The sequence below is a fragment of the Corvus moneduloides genome, chromosome 5 (assembly GCF_009650955.1).
Source record: "Corvus moneduloides isolate bCorMon1 chromosome 5, bCorMon1.pri, whole genome shotgun sequence".
Classification (NCBI taxonomy): Eukaryota; Metazoa; Chordata; class Aves; order Passeriformes; family Corvidae; genus Corvus; species Corvus moneduloides.
Genome location: NC_045480.1, coordinates 59,458,654 through 59,478,030, shown reverse-complemented (window position 1 = coordinate 59,478,030; position 19,377 = coordinate 59,458,654). Strand labels below are relative to the sequence as shown.

General features: G+C 39.0%; 1 protein-coding gene across 1 annotated transcript in view; it reads right to left on the bottom strand.

Moving 5' to 3' along the window:
• The window catches only part of EDNRA (endothelin receptor type A), a 33,629-nt gene extending 14,621 nt beyond the window's left edge, over positions 1-19,008 (bottom strand). Inside the window, exons 1-3 of the mRNA XM_032109057.1 lie at positions 18,824-19,008; positions 15,521-16,028; positions 3,892-4,019 (exon numbers count right to left, since the gene is read on the bottom strand). Coding sequence (XP_031964948.1) covers positions 3,892-4,019; positions 15,521-15,922 — 530 coding nt within the window. The 5' untranslated portion in view covers positions 15,923-16,028; positions 18,824-19,008. The remainder of the gene's footprint in view (positions 1-3,891; positions 4,020-15,520; positions 16,029-18,823) is intronic.
• Between the last annotated feature and the right edge of the window lie 369 nt (positions 19,009-19,377).

Here is a 19,377-nt window from a genome sequence, read left to right as displayed (position 1 = left end):
AATAAAAATGTCTTCTAAAAGCATCCTTATCTTCAAAAAATGTGAAAAAGGAGGGAGGCAATGGTTTGCTCATGGGGAGAACGTCTCTGAGATCAGAATTCTGAGACCATCAAAACAAATAAAACTATTCTGAGAGAATTAAGAAAGAAATATCCAGTATCATATCTTCTCACAAATATTCATATTAAAATCTAAAATTAATTTTAAATGATTTGTCACCCTGTCATATTTCATTTTGCCAAATATCAAATTTTGGCTTTCATCACAAAGTTGAATATTCATAGAAACTTAACCTTTCACGCAAATGGTCACATATTTGTGAACTTTGGAAATTTAACAATCAGTGCAAAGTTTACTTTCTACAGACTGGCAATTTTACAGTCATTTCTGTCAGCTGCACAGGTTCCTAACCCCTCCTAGACTGACTGATGCTCTTAGCAAACAGGTGCTTGTACACTGTATATATTTTTCAAGTAGCAAATGTAAAGCTTGTTTTGTGTTACGTCTGTAGCTATATAAGTGACAACCAATGGGTTGCAAATTGTGAATCCAATTATTTCCTTTGTTGCATTTTTGTACCTGTTCTTTTGAGTTACATCTGTTTTGCACATGAGAGGATCACTATGCACAGCAGTAAGGATTTGGGTCCTGTATGTATTTTACTGATTTTTTTTTCCAGTTTACAGTTCAGATAACTCTCAAATAAGGAATTATTGGCTGAATAATTTTATGAATATTTTCAGCTAAAACATAGGAAGTTCAGTAATTGGATCAGAATTTGCTGAATGCCTATTAACCTGCAATTACTTGGTCTCTTTACTCACTGCTGTAAGAGTGGTTTGAAAAACAGTGGTAGTAATAATAATTTTAGTAGTAATAATTTTTCGAGTGGGTGTTCTGTGAGTTATGTAATATAGAGGATCTTTGTCTAGCCACAAAACTCCCAAAATTAAGAGTGAGAAAGTACTGAAGGGTTTATTTCCCTCATACTTGGAAAACACAGGATGTCTGCCAGGGAGCTGACATAAAATACATACATAATGCATTGCATTTAATTCCTCACTCTAAAATATGTTGAGATTTGTCTAACTTTCCTTTTTTTTAGTTTATTTCCCTCTTGTCTCCAATCTTGTCTAAACTATTCACTTTTTTTTCCAGGTCACTTCCTGTTCTCTGTTTAATGGTGTGGCTCCTCTTCTCTCTCCCCTTTTCCTTATTGACTGCTCATGTATGTGCTGGCAACTTGTATACATACATACGATGAACTATTTTGCACTCTTACCTAGTTATAACATGTTTAAAGCATTTATTTCAGAAGGACATCTTGTCTGGATCTGAGAACATCAGTAGGTGCTTTTGTTTTCCTATTCCTTTTAGCTGCATTGGAAAATTAGATGTTCAAATGGCCCCATAATATAACATGTTTCTGTTGTGCAAGTATCATCAGCCCTTTGTAAGAGTGAAAAGCAATGCAGGAAACATAAGAGACAAGATCAAGCACACAAGCACACTGTCAAGATGAGTGCCAGTATAGTTTCTAACTGTTCCTGCTGTTGATGATACCGAACTGTTCTGCTTTGTTAATAGAGACCACAGCTGTTCTTCATTTTATGCAAATGTCTTAATACAATGAAGCTCTTAGGGTTTTATTTTAGTGGCAAAATCTCAACTTGTCTCATAAACTTACTGGAAGTTGGTCCACATAAAAATATCTACCTTAGAATTAGTGTTCTATGCATTATGCTATGCAGAGGGGGCAAGAAGAGGGTGTGTACACATGAAATGAGATCCATATCTTCACTTTTCTTCTTCAACCCTTTTCTTAATCAATATCATTATGGCCAAGACGTAAGCGAGAGTAAAAACTCAGGCAGGGCAATATCTTTCCTCTTAGTCACACTCAGGGACTGTCCTGCAAAAGAGTCACACTATCGTCATCATCGTGACCTAGAGTTTAAAAATGCCTGAGGGGCATCTGAGGCAAATGTGAGCTTCCTTGGAAGGGTGAATGGCTGGCTTTCTGTCAGCCTCTTAAAACCCTCTCCACATCTGAGTGGCCATTGTTCTCCTTGGGCACGCACAGTTAAACCTTAGTACACTGTCAGGGCAAGTCACTCGAGGGCAGTAGTAATGAGGGGAGTTTCACAATAGAATGTAGTTAGCACAGGGAACCATCCTGATAGCAAAAAAAAAAAAAAAAAAAAAAATCCTGCTCTAAATTAAGGCTGTAGTCTGCAACAGGGACAGAGAGTCAACAATGACCAAAACTATGGGTAAAGTTTCTGGGTTCACTGTAACAATTGACTCCCTCTTTTTCTGTGTCATAGAATGCAATATATAGACACCCAAAATAGTCATAAACAAGATAGTTTTCAGGAGCTTTTTTAAGCAAGAGTTAACTCGCCTATAGACCAGAAACAGTCCAGCTGTGACAGCACACTATTTCATATTTACTCATTTTCCATTCTAAAAAGCAACCATTAGCTGATGTGGAATTTTGTATTAATGTGAAAATGCAGCTTCCAGTGCCCAGCCTGGAGCTTTCATGGTGATTGAACCTAGATTCGGTTCTTGTTAGCCAATATCAGAATCTGGCTCTATACATCAGTTTTCTAACACTCATCCTCTGCAGCCACTTACTAGAGTAGCACCAGATGATGAAGAGTATGTCCTCAGCAAAGTGTCCAAGCTAGGGGAGGAAATTAAATCGTCTGAGTCTGATCCCATACAAGATTTTATACTCAAATGGAAACAACATTTGGTTGTTGTGAGGATTAGCAAATCAGTCCTTGTAAAAATGTGCATGCGTCTGCAAAAAGGTAGCTTCAGCTGAGTTACTTCCAATTTATAAAAATGTATATAACAATGGACTTCATCTAGTGAAACTGCAGTTGTCAGGAGTTATCTAACAAACTGTCTGTTTCATGTTCTTGATCTATAATTTATTCCTTAGAGTAGTTCATGGGATTTTATTTAGTGGTGGGCAGATATTGTTTGAGAAATGGAATTCTTTTTGTAGTTCTCAGACTCAAAACATGGAAGTAGAACAGTTGCCTGTATTACATTTTTTTGTTTGTTTCTGGCATTGGCTAATGAGGTAAGGAACTAATGCAGTAAGAAGCTGTATTTCAGGTATGGATACTACTAAGTGACTTATCCACTGCAAAGCTTGTACATTAGCTTCTTCAGTAAAGCCAAACCAAGATTAATTTTAAAGCTTCTTTGCATCCCTGTACTAATACACATAGTGCATTTTATTTAGTAGTATTTTCTGTATATCAGAGGTACTCATATTTTGGAGTAGAACACGATCAAGTCACTCAAGATATAAAACCAACTTTTACAGAATTCAAGTGTTCATCTGCTATTGCATTTTATGTATGAAGGAAAAATAGCAGAGGCATTAATTTTCAAACTATCAAAGCAAGTTTCCAACTTCCAGTGTTTTTCAGTAAAGCTCTGTTAGTTTTAAAAGTTATCAAAATAAAACCTTGTTTATTGTCCATAGGCAGTGAGTTAAAAAACGAATTTTTAAGGCTAAAGATTATGATCTTGTTCAAATACAAAACAAACATGAGTTCGTATGAAGGAAGGAAGTTTGAATACTGAGTCAAATCCCAATAAATTTTTGTCTGGTAAAGGAAGTTGAAATAATGCTTTACTAGAGCTTTTAAATACCTTTAAAAAATATGTAAAGTTCGTTAGTCCAAGGACTTAATATTATACTTTGAGCCACAGATGTGGTGCTTGGTGATAGCCAGAATATAAAAGACCAGAATTTAATTATATCTATATTGTAATCTGCCTGTTAAGAAGACCATGCTGAGTGCTCACAGATTTAGGAAAACTGCACGTGCAAGAACAATGTCAAAAGACTAAAACATACTGTACCTGTCCACACTAAGGGCACACAGGTTAAGGACTGTGATTCCCACTGATGCCTTCTGGATGAAGGGAAGGAATTTGCAAAGAAACTGTCCAAATTCTGTATTTCCAAAAGGCCAGTTCTGAGCAAGGAGCTAAAGAGAAGATACAAAATAATCAGAATATTTAAACAGTAACCCAACAAGTACATCACAATGTCTTAGACACAGCCATTGTAACCTTGAATTCTCCATACCTAAAGTGTATGCTTAACATTACGTGAATCTGGGAAGTAACTGCTACCATGGAAGCACAGAAGTTGAAAGTTTACACTTAAATGTTGACCATGTGCTGTTGCAATAGTAATTTGCATTGTTAAGAGGTTTTTTTTTTAATTACTGTGAATCTGCCAGTAGTACTGAATAATGAAAATCTAACTCAAGCCTGTCATAAATGGTTGCAATTGCCATGTCCCAGAACCAGGCAGTCAAAACATAACTCAGGGTTCACAATGAAATACCTCAGAGCCAAGTTCTGATGCGGCACGCAAGTAGATTCTTGTCATCGTAAATGTACCATTGTGTAACTCATGGCAATATTCAGTGCCAGACTCTGAGGAGTGTGAAGAAAACACTGTGCATACATAATTTGTTCCATATTACATTTTAAAGGACAAGCATGCAAACGTGGGCTGTGCTTCAAGGCAGCAGAAAGGCATCCATTGGAAAGATGTGAGTGAATGAGGTTTTGAGTAGCATTTCCAAGGAGGCATTTCCATAACAAATATTAGTACAGTGATTCATGTGCACAGTTGTGAAGAATTAGCATATAAATAGTAATATTTCTAGCTATACTGTTAAAGCTTTGTCTTTGAACTGAGCTTTGATAGCAAGTACACATACAAAATGCAGGACACAAAATTATTCAGAATACTCAAATCTACAACTGGCTGCAGAGTCACAGATCTCCCTTTACTTGGGCTGACAGTAAAATGATAGATTATATTCAATGTAAGTAAGTGTAATAAATGAAAAATTACTGAGTCCATACAAAGTACTGAGCCCTAACTTAGCTATTTTAACTCAAGTAAGGGATATTTCAGCCATCATGAACGGTTCTGTTGAAAAACAAAGTCACTAAACCTTCTCACTCTTGCACTACCATTTTGTTCATCTTCTTCTCTAAGTCTGCTGCTGAGACTTTCTCAGAGGTAGGATGTTCATGTTTTGAGAGGTAGCCTTGCAACCACAAGGACTAGAAATATTCTTCAGTACAAGCTTAGGTCCTGGAACACACTTAACTGGTAAAAGTGGGTGTATTCTAGCTGTAGAATTAGAAAAACAAATTCTGGTTGTATCTCACAACTGCATTATTCAAAGTAAACATTTTATTTCTATTTAAATTAGTGTTAAAATGAAGCATGCTAATAATCACTACCTTTAGCAATACAAGTATGAACTGTGGGAAGTTCAAATTCACATCTGTCTTTATCTCAATTAAGGTAGGTGTTGCCTTTCTGGTTTTTCATAGCATGAGTTTTTCAGAGAACTTTGCTGTAGATTATGGACATTTATCACAAAATTCTAGATGAGTAGGAATTCATCATCTCCTCATAGTCCTGCTGGGGATTTTTTGCACCCCCTCTGTTTTATAGCCACTCATCACAATGCTGAATTACTTGTGATTTTGTCCCCCACATGATACCTCAAAAATGCTGAAAGCAGCTACACACTCCACATTGCCTGTGTCTCTCTAGGACTATATTAATATTGTCATTTGATTACTTGTATTTTAGGACAGATTTTAGCAACTCACAGCTTTCAGCCAGCTGGGTGCTAAAATTATGGGTCTAACTTATGTGTGCAAGTACCTTTGCTATGGTATCCCAGTTTAGGGCAGTCACATTTGATGAAGGTAAATCCCCCTTTTGCCAGAAGGCTAGGGATTGGATTGCTTGGATTGGTGATTTAACTCTAGCCAGTACCTTCAGTAGCAAAGGTGATAAGTTTGTATCTGCAAGCTCTTGATTAACTCCTCTGATTTTATCTGTATTTATAGACTGAATGAAATACATTGAAATTCTCCAGCAGAATTGTTTTCCAGATAGGTTTGCAGTAGTGTAACAAATGTTTGCAGAACATCTTTCTACCTTTTGCCTAGAACTCTCATATGAGGTTTTAATTTTTATCAGAAAAAGTGTTGAAAAAAGAAGGGATGATCAGAATCCATAGTAATTCAACCATGTGTGGTCACATGGAATTTCAGCTCCGAACTCTTGGCTGGGTTTGGGTAAAATCAGAGTTGTTCTCAGGCTGGGAAGGCTAAATTATAAATGGCACTGCCACGGAAAAGCAGCTCTAGCAGGCTTCTGTCAATCCCCTGTGCCAACCAGAGCCCCAAAACCCATTTATCATTACAGATCACACTTTAAAAGGCAACTGAAAGCCACCTATTCATTTCAGGGCCCTGACTGTGGCTGTAGCTACACCCAGCAACAGAAACGAACGAGCACTTTGTAGTGACTGTGAAACTCTGTTACTACAAGGCAAATATTAGCTTCAAAAAGAAAAGTGTTGTACTTGAAAAAGGTTCACTAACTCATTACGCCTCACGAGGAAGCTTTATCATGCTTCCAGCATGTACGCTTCAACCTCACACCCCAGGAAGCTCTCCTTTTTTGAGATTAAAAGTATTTTATTCCTTTTGTTTCTTACACTTTCCAATAATTGAAGTAATATGAGTACCAAATCATTAGACATTCTTTTCAAGTGAGTTTTAATCAAAATCCCTGGGACCAGAATTAAGGTTTTTTGATTTCAAGATTCACTTTGCAATCATTTCTGTGGGTGTACTCCATTATCACTCCACATCAGCCATGCATTCATTACTTCCCCTTGGATCAGGTGCCATGTTTTCTCTTCTGTAGATATTTTTAGTCAGCAAATCTCATCCTGTCTTTGTTTTTAGTAATTTTTGCATCAAAACAAGTCCATTTCCCTCTGTTCTGCCCTAGCATGGTATGGAAATTTCAGAGGGAAATAACACATTTATTTTGTATTAAAAAATGAGCCCAGGAGTTTAATTTAATTAATCCTGATTTACTTACGTGCAATACAAGAACTGGAACTACTGGCTTTGCTCTTTGAGTGCTTTTGCATATTTTAATATCCAAACTAAATGGTTATAAAATTCTAGCAAATTGCACTTTCTCTCAAGGCTCTAGGATAGAAGAAATCAGACTGATTACTCCTATTTGTGTTCCGGTGCTCCATGAGCTGTTGAAGTGGATTGTGCTTTTGCAAACCCACTTACAAAACCTCTGAGGTTTCAAAATAAGACATGTGGCAAAAGTAACACAGTTTTCCCCTTGTGCTGTTTGCAACGTGGGAGTATTTCATACTGTGGTGCAATTCCTGAGAAAAGAGTGTAGTCAACATGTACTTTTGCACTGAAATCAGAAATCAAGATTGGTCTTTAAAAACTCCGCAAAGTGACCAGACAACCACAGCTTCCTTGAGCATCCTCCCTTCTGTGCTGCTTTATATGGCCTCTCTGCCCTGAGCTGCAGCTGGAGACAAACAAGACATCAGCACTGAGAACATTCCTTTGCAGTGATTTTTAAATGTCACTTCGTTGATTTTATTCTGCTGCTGCTGCTATTTTCTAACCCCCCTCAGTATGGTAGCTGATGTACAAAACATCAAGTCCCACTGTGCATCCCAGGCAATTTATATATAGTCTGGAAGAGAGACTGTTGTAACCCTACCACATGAGTGTTTGCCAGAGTATGCTCATGTGTACCCACAGTGTTTATCTTGTGCCAGGCTGATACTGTGTGTTTGCAGGCAGATGATGGCCCTGGAGCTCAGCCCAGAAGAGATGGACTTGGTTGGGCGCTGGATATGAACTGGCTCTGAGCTGCTCTATTAAAACTCCTTTGGCTCATCGAGTGCATGTCAGGAGGTCCCCTCTCTCTGCCATGTGGCATTGAGGATGGAAGAAAAAGCTTCATACCTGCCCTTTCCTGCTCTGATGTCATTCTAGTGCTCTGGAGACTTCTCTTCCTATATCCACTTGGGACCATTGTTGGACGCTCAAGGTCTGCTTCCCAGAAACTGAACTATGTTCCATACACATAGTGCTTGCCCCTCATGCTGCCCTCATACAGGATACTCTCCTGGGTTTCATGTTCCATGATACTCCTGGAACAACTCTGGCACAACCCTGGAAGTCAGCTTCATCCCTGGAAGTTCCATCATCAGGAACAATAGAAATACTTCCTTTGTTCTGTGACTTAAGTTACACTTGTGCAGTAATGGCAGAAGGGACCAAGCCAGCAGATTTCATCCGTATAGATAAGATCCAGTTGTACAAGTGACCATCATCTCCTAACAGGGGAGCAGGAGTTACAAAACCAGTGTAGTCTGGGATGATTTTCTTTCCTTGCCACATGGCCCAGAATGAAAGACAAGGGAAATTCTTCTGGTTTTGTTAGAGCAGCACATTTGTTTTTGCTGGGGTTTTTATATATATGTATATATATATTTTTTTTTTTTTAAGGCTAGCTTCCTCTAGAAGATACTGAGCTGTCTTGATAAAGCTCTGTCTTAAGTTGTGTTCTACAATTATATATGCCCTTGTCTGCTTCAAGGCATGGGCCAGACATGTACCTGGTGATTTGGGTGGAATCCAGGTGATATCTGTCTGAGCACAGAAGTGTCTAAATTCTATACCACCGAGTTGAGTGCATTAAGTGACAAAAGATGATGATTCTGACTGGAGTGTCTCACCTACCTCTGATCTGTAAGACTGCTTAGTTAGAAATAAGGATGTATTGAGTCCTCTGCAGTGTTTTTTGGTTGTGGTGACTCAAACAGGACCCTTCTGTCCCCATGAAGTGTCACAGGATAAGAATTCACCTTTCCTTTCTTCCTGCAACCCATATATCCAGGAGAGATTTGCATTACTGGACAAAGCTCATCCATTTCTTGCTTCACAACTCAGCTGTGCTCCACCACTTAGCAAGAAAGAGGGAAAGCTGTAAGGGTGGAGATGGAACACAGCCTGTCTCTAAATATTCCTTCCCACTGCTGACGTGAAAAACCTCAGATTTTGAAAGGAATGGTGACTAGAGGAAAGCAAAGAGTAGAGGAAAACAAAGAATGAGGGTAGCCTTTATAATGCAGGGCATAAGACCAGTATATTATGGTGAGATGATAGTTCAAGCTTCTGCCAGCTTTGGGATCATTTGTTTATTTCCTTACACTTAAGTTCACAACCTTGGCATGGTAGAGAAAACACGCTATATCTCTTCAGCTTTTCTTTGCAGGAAATACATTCCTGATTTTGCTACAACCAAGAACTGTCTTTTTTCCACTTTGGGTGGGTAAAAGACTGACTGGTTTTCTTCCTAGAAGGAAGAAAGGTTGTGTGGGAATGCATGAGAACCATCAAAGGCATTTTTTTCTCTGAATTGCCCTACCAAAGCCTTTTCTGCTATTTTGCTCATCTTAGCCCAGCTGAGTAAAGGTGAAGGTAGCAGAGGGTCTCATGCCATTCACTGAATGTTTTTCTCCTGCTTAGGCAGCTGTGGAAGAGAATGTATGGTTTTTACACAAGGGAAAATAGATTCTACTTCAAGAGATCCTGAAAAGTAAGGAAACAAATGCCCTGGTTTTGCAGCAGAACATTCTGTCTCAACTAACTGGAAAAACATCCTACGTTTTAGGTTCTTGTTAAAATGCTTATATTTATTACAAAAATCTGCTTAGCAGTAAGGCATTCCTAAAGACTCTAGGCATCTCCCCTGTGGTATTTTTGCTGTTTACAAAGCAGGATTACTTTCCACGGTGTTGGATATCTTCCCATCCTTCTAGGTAAACTGTTTCTCAAGCTGGGCTGCCCTTCTTCAGGGAAATGAGCTGCAAGGTGTGCTTATGTGCATGGTGATTTGCTGAAAGGAATTTTTTTCAATCCCTCGGCATAATATTGCCTTTGTTATTCTTCCAGCTGTGTTTTCTTTTGTGTGTTGCTAAAAAGAGTGACAGGATTTCTAAGAAGTTACTGCAGAACTGGTAAACCCTGGATATGCGCAATCAAAACAATTCCTGGTTATCTGTAGAGTTCAGATGGTTGAGAAATAAAGACAGCAAACATACTAAAATATTCTCTCAAGCCTAGAATTTCTAAGTACTGTATACTGTTTAAAATCCACAGAGCAGAGAGGCAGGCATGAGATGAGGAGCTGAAGATGAGGGAGGAGCTGTGCGTTGGTAAGAACATACGTCCCACCCCCAAAACACAGCCATGAGTTAAAGGCAGAGTGCATCTTGAACTAAGACCTAGAATATAAAATCTCGTCCTTAACTGCTGCCCTGGTGCGCACATTAAACACACTGTACTAGGAAGCTACAGTTTGTAAATAGAACAGATTCCTGATGGATTTCTTTTCCCTGCTCCATTTTGGGAAGCTTCTGTCTTCAGGACTCAGTGATCAATTCCTGTGCTACCTCTGGATTTCCGCTATGTTTGGTCACTACATAGAGAAGTACACCCAAATAATAGGTCCTGCTTGAAGCAGGTTCTATGGATTTCTGCATCACACTGGGCTGCCCATTCATTGCTTCTTTGAAACCCTGATAAGAATTCAATGAAAGCCAGAATGCAGTTGTTGAGGCCTCAGAATTTCCTACTTATGTTGGTACTTCATTGAGAAATACACACTATACATATGAAAAATTCTGCTTTTAAAGAAAGGTTTCTTTTCTAAGTGCCCTTAACTTTTTGTGTGCTCTTGGCTTGGCTTTATACTTCTTTGTCACAAAACTATAACTGCTACAGATGCCACTTGCTCTATCAGCTACAAGATCAGTGCCAATGTGGTTGATTATCATTCCTGTGTAGCTATAATATTAATCCTGTTGGTGAAGGTGTTCAGATATGCCAAATAATTTTTGATTCAGAAGGGATTGCTCTGACACTTACGCACATGCTCTGATGTTAAAAAATGTCCATGACTAGAAATGCCTTAGCTGAGTCTTCCTTTACTGAAGACAAAACGGATGAACATGTTTGCTTGCTGTTAGCTACTTTCCATATTTAGATTTTTAATGTTCTAGGTGGACTACTCAGATTTAGATGCTGTTGCAACTAAAGTAAGAATGAATACCAATTAACTAACCAAAAATCCCCCTGTTTCACTCAAGGAAACATCTTGAGCTGTCTGAGCAGTGAACACTTGCTTTTTTCCTGGGTAGATGTCTTCCACTTTGTACTAGTAAAATAATTAGGAAAATGTTATTAAAGAAACAGGTGAAAAGCTGCCTAATTTGCTTCATCTACTTTATAAACTAATGGTTTAAGGAGTTAAGCATACTCTGATCTAAGGCAATGTAGTTTATGTTAGTCTTATGTAGGCCAGTTCACAAGAAATTTATATGTTCTTCTCTAAAGTGCATGAAACTGGAAGCAGAGACAGCTTGGGACTTCCCAGTAACAGTTAAAACTGAATTTTGCCATTGTAAAGGTGAGAGCCTTGGTCTAGAGTGCTCCAAGCTCCACAAGCTCAGGAAAGAGCAGTGGACAGCAATGTCTGTGGTTGAGTACCTGTTGTTGTTCCTGTTGCTCTGCTAAACTTTAGCCGTGAGAGCAGCAGCGGGAACAGCCATGAGGGTTTGCCAGAGCTCAGAGCAGCCAAGGCAGCAGTGGTGCTATGAATATTCTGCTGCTGCCTTTGCACAGCCTTAGGAAACAGTGTAGTGCCTTTATGGAAAGCAGCCCTCTAAAGAAGTTTTCTTGCATTGCATCTGAATGTATTTGCTAAAAAATGCACATGGTGGTGATGAGTAATGCAGGTGATCAGCAGCTTTCAGTTAGGTGCTAATACCACCTGATACAAGAAGAGGAACCTGTCTCTTCTTCAGTACCTTAACCCTACCTCTACAGCAGCATAAAATATAAAACTTTTATTTTCTGGTCTTCTTTCCTCTGCAGAGAAATAATTCTTACTGATTCTTACGGGGCTTTATGCTTTGACATCTTGAATGGCTGAGATGGGTGTATTTTGGGAAAAGAGGAAACTATTTGGGTGCTGGTGGTATAAAAATGTGATTGAAAATTAAATTGTCCCAGTTTGGTCTATTAAGGTTGGATTTATAACTGTCACCCTTCCTGTAAAACTCAATTTATTAAGATTTTTAATACTGATTTGATACTTCAAGTGGATATATTGTGATAATTAAATGTAATGGAGCTTTAATATATGCAGAATATCTTCAAAGGACAGTGAATATTATACACGTCTCAATCCACTTAACAATAAGGGGAACCCACTATATAATTACAGTAACTGGAGAAAGTAATGGGTGAGGTTTTGAGCCTACTATACCACAAGGAAAGGTTAAAAATGTCAAACACCTGTGACCACATCTTTAGTTGACATAAATTACATAATTACTTATTTTCCAGCATCATATCTTTGTTAATTGTGTAAATGCATAATAGAATGAAGAAGTAAATTCTTCTGGGATCTTCCACTGCCAGTTACTATAATTTTATAGCTGTGTCTTTCTAAGGATTTGTAAAATGGATTTGAGTATCAGTAGCATTATCTACTTCTCTTTTGAAAGTAGTTTTAAAATAGTTAAGGCTACATTATGTTTCAGGAAGGTGGTTATAACTATTTCTAATACTCAGTTTTAATTACACAGTATTACACATTTTGTTCTATACAATGTGGCCATCTTAACACTGTACTGTTTGTTATTTTAATATGCAGCTGAATTCTTGTTTACTCTAATTCTGTCTTCAGACCTGTTTTGTCCTAAAAATGAAGATCTGACCAAAAAGGTATTAAGTGTTTGACACCACTTGTTATAGAGGATACTAATATATGTTCAACATGAGGCTGACTCTGAAACTAAAAGAATCTTTTAAAATAAAGTTCAGAAGTGTACAAATTACTTTAAAACAAAAATAAAAACACTTGAATTGTTTTTCCTTAAAAGCCTATCACTTCCATTATCCAATCGTGATATTTCCAGTGGCCACCCTTCGTACTGTTACTCAACAAGAGGAGCTGAAAGATGACACCGATTTTAGGATCCCTAGTGGTACAAATAGGAATGGCATTTATTTAGCAAACTTTAAACCCAACTCCTAATGTAAGCATTACTGAATGGTTCATATGAAAAATGCTCTATAAATAGTAATTGCATTTCTTATCAGAAGTACTAGGGCTCCCTTAAAAATGTTATAAATGCTTCACAATACATGCAGCTAACCTTAGACAAAAAGGTGTTTGTATATGGTAATTTATAAGTAATTTATTTTGAAAGTTAAATCACTGAAAAATAGCTAAAAGTTAGAATTAAGCTTTAAAGGTAATTTTAATTCTGCCTTCTTATACGTGGAAATTGGCAGACATTGATGTCAAGGGGCTGCAGTTTTGTTCATAGCATTTATTTATCCAACACTTCTCTGCAGCACAGAAATAATTTCTCTTACAGGCTAAGGAAATTCCATTTGTACAGAGCTAATCAGAACCATATTTCAGCTCATCATATAAGATAGAGCAAGACAAGTGAGCCTATGGAATTCCAGAGAAGCAACAGAAAATTAATAGACAAAAATGTATTGCAAAATAATAAAGACAATATAAAAAATATTGTTTGTTTCTTTCAACTAAGCTTCTAAAGAATTTTCAGAAGACCATCAAAAGGCAATTCTGAAAGGCAAAATTAATTCCAAATTTTCATTCTTCTTTGTGAAAAGCAGCAGAGCCCTTGAAAGGTTAGAAAAAATTGTGTAATAAAAACGCTTGTTCTTTCTAAAACTTGGCTCTGAAAAGAACTCATGCCATTTTTCCTTAAAATTTACTATCAGATATACCATGAGAAGTGAGAATGCTGGCTTAGCAATTATCCATAAAGACACAAGTGTAATTTACCAGGGAGGACACTAATATATCATGGGAGGTGCAGTCATAGAATCACAGAATGGTTTGGGTTGAAAGGGACCTTAAAGGTCATCCAGTTCCAACCCCCCAGCCATGGACAGGGACACCTTCCACTGGACCAGGCTGCTCGGAGCCCCATCCAGCCTGGCCTTGTGCAGGCTCTGAGTCCAGCTAAGAACCCCAGTCCTATGTCCCATTAGGCATTTACCCAGCTATGGAAGACAGGTGAATCCCAAATCAGGCAGAAGCTGATCTTTCTCACCAACTCATTAATCCAAAATACAGATATCTTATCAACAAGTTGCCAGCTTAATTTCCCAGATGGAGTATTGAAAAGTGTGAACTAGAATTTCCATTAAATCACATCCATAATTATTTACAGTCATCCTAGTGTCAAATTCATATTATATTAAAACCAGATAAAGTTAAAAGACTTATCTGTAATTTTTACAACTGGAAGATCAGAACCAGGTGCTGCATTTCACCATAGAAGATATGCCTCTGTACAAATGTAATCTATGCACACAGAGATAATTTAAATCCATTAATTAATTCAAACTTTATGATCTTGTCCGATGAACACCTGTATTATTAAGCAGTTATGATGCCAATGTTATATAAATGCAAAAGGCATCTTTTAAAATCACTGTTTCTTTTATTTTAAAATCCAAATTGAAACCACAGGGCACTAGTTAATATAAAACCATGCATTAAAATGTTTCATTTAAAACACATGTAAATAAAAGTCTTTGGAATCTTTAAGGGCTGAAATAGTGAAGAACATTTTTTCTTAATTATATGACTTAAACTTTTATTTACTAACAGAAACACTTCATGTTTCTGCTGAGAAAAGAAAGAAGTGAAATATCCTATCAGCTATGCACCTGTGTACCATCCATAAAGAGTGAGATACAAGACTACAAAAGTATTTGATTATTTTCTCAGATAAGTTAATATCAATGAAATATATTTTAAAAAAGCTCAGTTCTGCTCATTCAATCGTGTTCTGGCTTGAATTATGTTAGTAAATATAAATTGCATTAGAAAAAGCATTGCTTTATGGCTTTGTTCAAATAAAACACCAGGACAGGATAACTTTATACCAGATAAAAGAGTTGATGACGAGCCTTTTCACACTTTGACAAAACCAGATGAAATTTAATATTTCAGAAATGGTCTGTGATATAATTTGAATAATTTTGAGACTCTGCTATTAATGAATATTAAATGAAAACCTTAAGGCTCATCTTAACTGACATAAAGTCTCCCTGCAAAGCCATAATACGAAGCCTGCGTATCACAGGGAGTATTTTCTGTAAAAATATGAAGTAAGGATTGGATAATATAAAAATAGCAACTAGTCCATCAAGGAGGAGAACAGTTTATAAAAAGTTCTTCCCTCATAAATTCTTTTGCTAGCTATAGCAGCTATGAGAAATGAAGAGCTCCTGTGAAATGAAATGCCCAAGGCCACACTTTGGTTAAGAGCTATAAGCTACATCATCTTTAATGGGAGATACACTTTTTCTTGATGGAGGTGAGACCTGAGAGCAAGGTTTTTGTTGCAGAACAGAAAGTAGTTGTATTGTTTCCTTAAGTGCACTATTCATTGACAAAAACCCACTAAATAGAGGAGGAAGTACAGAGGAGAGCCAGCGAACCCCTAAGGAACCGCAGTTAGAATGGATCGTGGTATCCTACCTTGTACACGATGATGGGGATATCAATGACAATATAGATAAGGTCTCCCAGTGCCAGGCTGGCTATCAGTGCATTCGGGCCATTCCTCATACACTTGTTCTGGTAAATGATCCTGAGCAGAGTCGCATTCCCAACCATCCCGACGATGAAAATAGCACAGGATACCACGGTGTTAATGTACTTAAAAGTTTCGGCAATCTTAGTCTGCTGGGAGCATTTGACAGTTTGGTTGGACACCGGGGGCTGCATGGTGGTGAGGAGAATGCTGGATTCCATCCCTGAGAAGGTGGAAAGGGGGTTTCCCGAGTCACTCCGATTGGCAACGTCTCTGTCAGAGCTGTCACTGAGGACAAATCCAGGGACCAGAAGCAGTAAGGAAACCCTTAAACACAAGGCTTCCATCCTGAAGTCCCCAACGAGCAAATTCAGTGAGACAAGGGTTTGGGTTTTTTCTTCAGTATTTCAGTGCAGAAGAGATACTTCTCACTTCTTCACCTGCAGAGAGAAACTGTAAGCAAAAAAAGAAAAGAAAAAAGAAGCACATAATCAGTACAACAGGTAGTCTAACACGTCCTGTTTCTCACTTAGAAGCACATATATATAAACACCTGTTTATACTCACTGTGCTGCTCTGAAATCTACATTACCCCCATTACCTGTCTGACAAAAGACAAACACAAAAAAATCCTTACGTAAGTGATAGTTTATGCAAATAAGATCCCACAAAACCCTTTTAGCTTGAGACAGAATTTTTATAGGGATGGAAAAAATAAGGTGGATGAAATTCTGTTTTAAAATAGAGTCTTGCAGGAAAAGTCGGCCTGCCTTGGAGACTGCTGAATGGTATTGTAGCTAAAATAAGAAGTTATTCTTTTCTCTTCGAAAAAGAAAGGTAACAGCACTGCATTAAAAACTACATGTAATAAATTCATCAAATTTCTGAGTATTTTTGGTATATTGCAACAATTAGTCTTTGTATTATTTTTCTCTGACTTACTACCTGGATTTCAAATTAAGACTGAAAAGACATCTATTTCAAATCAAAATCTGGATCAGATCCAAAATTCCTAAATATTAGGAGGAAGATTTTATAGTCCTAGGGTAGACCTCTGGCCAGGAAAAACCTTCAAACTTTGTGATTTGGTCCTAAGTGTAATTGCAACTCATGCTGAGTACTTATCCACAGTGAAGTTAATAATAAAAATTTAAGCTCTTTTAAAGATAAAACACATTTGACTTAGTGTTCTAAGCAACAACTCATGACATTTCCAGGTAGGGAAGAAAGCATCATAGAATCCTGCCCCAGTAAGTGGGAGTGCCTGTGTGTAACCTGCGTTGTAGGTGCTAAACCCCCAGTGAAACCAGGGATGCCACTTAAGTCCATTTTCTTGAAGCCTCGGTTTAGTTTAAGATTCTTTATTTTAACATGGCTTATATCTGCAAAACAAGACAAAGTGCTGCAGTGTTGACAAAAGAAGAGTAGAAAATAAAGTATTTATAACTTCCTGATTTCCAGGGACTCGCCTGAAGTATTTGGGAGGATCCTTTTAAATAAATTAATCCTAATTTCATTCCCTATGGGGCTATTAAATCAGAGTTTATAGCAAGACGTTTACCAGAGAAGGAAGGAGAAAATTTACTGATAGTACTTCTGGAGCAGGCACAGTATAAATATTTATTACTATTGCAGGCTTCTGTTGTGTGTGGTCTGTGGAAGTGTGTGTGTACCTCTAAACAGCAGCAGATGCGATGCTAACCGGAGTATTTCTGTCTGGCATGCAGAGTGCTGTCCCTCACAGACCAGGGATCCACCTTTCAATCCTTTTATTGCTGTATTTGAGATCAGGAGCTGACCAACTGGCAGTTCCCATGGGCTTTATTTCAAAGTTTGATGTACTAAATAATAAATCCTTCTTTAATTAAATTAAATGCTGGTTATGATGGTATCTCTGGGCACTTAGCAGCAGCATGGTGTAAGTGTTTTCACTAGAGGTTACTAAATCATACCAGAAACAACAGAGATGTTTGATGTAATTCTTTTCAGGCAAGGATTAATACCTGTATTATTTCCTGACTATGGTTCTGCAATTTACAAATGGGAGAAGTGTATCACTATTAAATGGCTTTCCCAAGTAAATGTGATGGAGCTATGAACAGAACCCACAGTGCTATCTTTTAGTCGTTAGATTAGTTTCCTCCTTACTTGGTGACTTTTTACGTAAAAATGTGATGTATGTGTCATATAAACACGGTAGTAGCACGGCAGTCACACCACCAGCATGCAGAGCTAGGAACAGCATTGCCAATTACCATCTCTTCTCTCTCCCGGAAGAAACTTTCCCCTAAGAAGCAAAACTAGAAAGTTATTAATAGACTAACTTCTAAGGGTACTTTTAAAATAGATTCCTGACAGCCCTTCATTCCTCTGTGCATACTTTAAAAGTATTTATCTTGTTACAGAATACAACGTGCAACCTGCCTCGTGAGAGTAACACACTGGCATCCCTGATAACTTTCTGTGATAAGGTAATCTAGGATTGTCCTTCTTCACACTCAGCCTGGGTACATTGGAGGGTGTGAGGGTGCTCTGTTAATGTGGGAACCACCCGCCTGTGCTGTGCCTGTGCTCCTGCAGTGCTGCAGAAGCAGCCGCGGATGCAGGGAACTAAATTCCTGACTTGCCTGGAGTATCAAGTCAGAAGAATTCCCATGCCGAGGTTCGCAAGAAGAGACCGTACTAGTGGAAATGAAATTGTTCCAAGTATTAAAGACGAGCTACGACGTTAACAGGGCTTGATCAGTGTAAGGCAGCCGAGATGCGAACCGGAGCAAATGAAGCGGAGCAAGGCAGGAAGGCACTGAAGGGGACAACGCCGGCAATGGGGATTCTCTGGGCTGTTCCCGGCGTGCGCTGCCGGGGAAGCCGTCTGCTGCTCCTTCTCCAAGGCGAGAGGAAGCACGTTCCTTGCACCACCAGCAAAGGATCAATTCCCACGTGCATTGGCAAACCAGTGCTGCCTGCCCTGCAGCCCACAGAGAGCCTCTGGCTCTGTTAAACTTTATGCAGTAACAGTTCCCCCAAGCTGCCTTGTGCCCGTCTCTTGTTCTCCTCCCTTTCTCTCTCTCGCACACTCACACCCGCACACAGAGGTGCACCACCGCCACCGAATCCCTCTCCGGGGCGTTCTCAGCGGTGCGGAAGGTGCCCGCGGCTCGGGCCGGGCTATTCCCGAGGTGGCATCGGGATGGGTCTCCCGCAGCATCCCGCGCACTTCCCCCGCCGCGCCTCCCCGCCCGGCTCACCCTCATGCTTGGGGCTGCTGCCGCCGCCGCCGCCTCGGAGAATTTCCTCTGAGTGGCTTTTCCTGGGATAGTCTTACCAGATCCTCCTGCCTGCGTCTGACTGGGTGGAATTGAAAATCTCCACCTCCGCTAAGTCAGTGAACGAAAGAGACAGACTGAAGAAGTCGGAGCGTCCCCTCTCCTCTGCCCCCTCCCCCAATTAAAACAAACCTCCAGCCCGAACTGAGCCCCTGCCAATGTTAAACACAAAGGCTGCCTCCCGGGCACAGGGGAACACGGAGCTCTTTAACTCTTTCCTCGCTGAAACTGAGCACAGCTGCTTTGCTGGACTGATCTAAACCCACTGCTGCAGCTGCCTGCTGACGGCACGCAGGATTCTCAGGAAGGGTCTGTATCTGATCCCACCAGACGGCAGAGGAGCCATGAGCAAAACGGGGAAATCTGATTAAATAAACCGCTCTTGCTTTGCATTTGCCCTAGGGTGGGCCAGGATCAGAATCTCTGAGACGATCAGTAAAACTCTATGTGTGAGAGTTTCAAACATGCTGGATCAG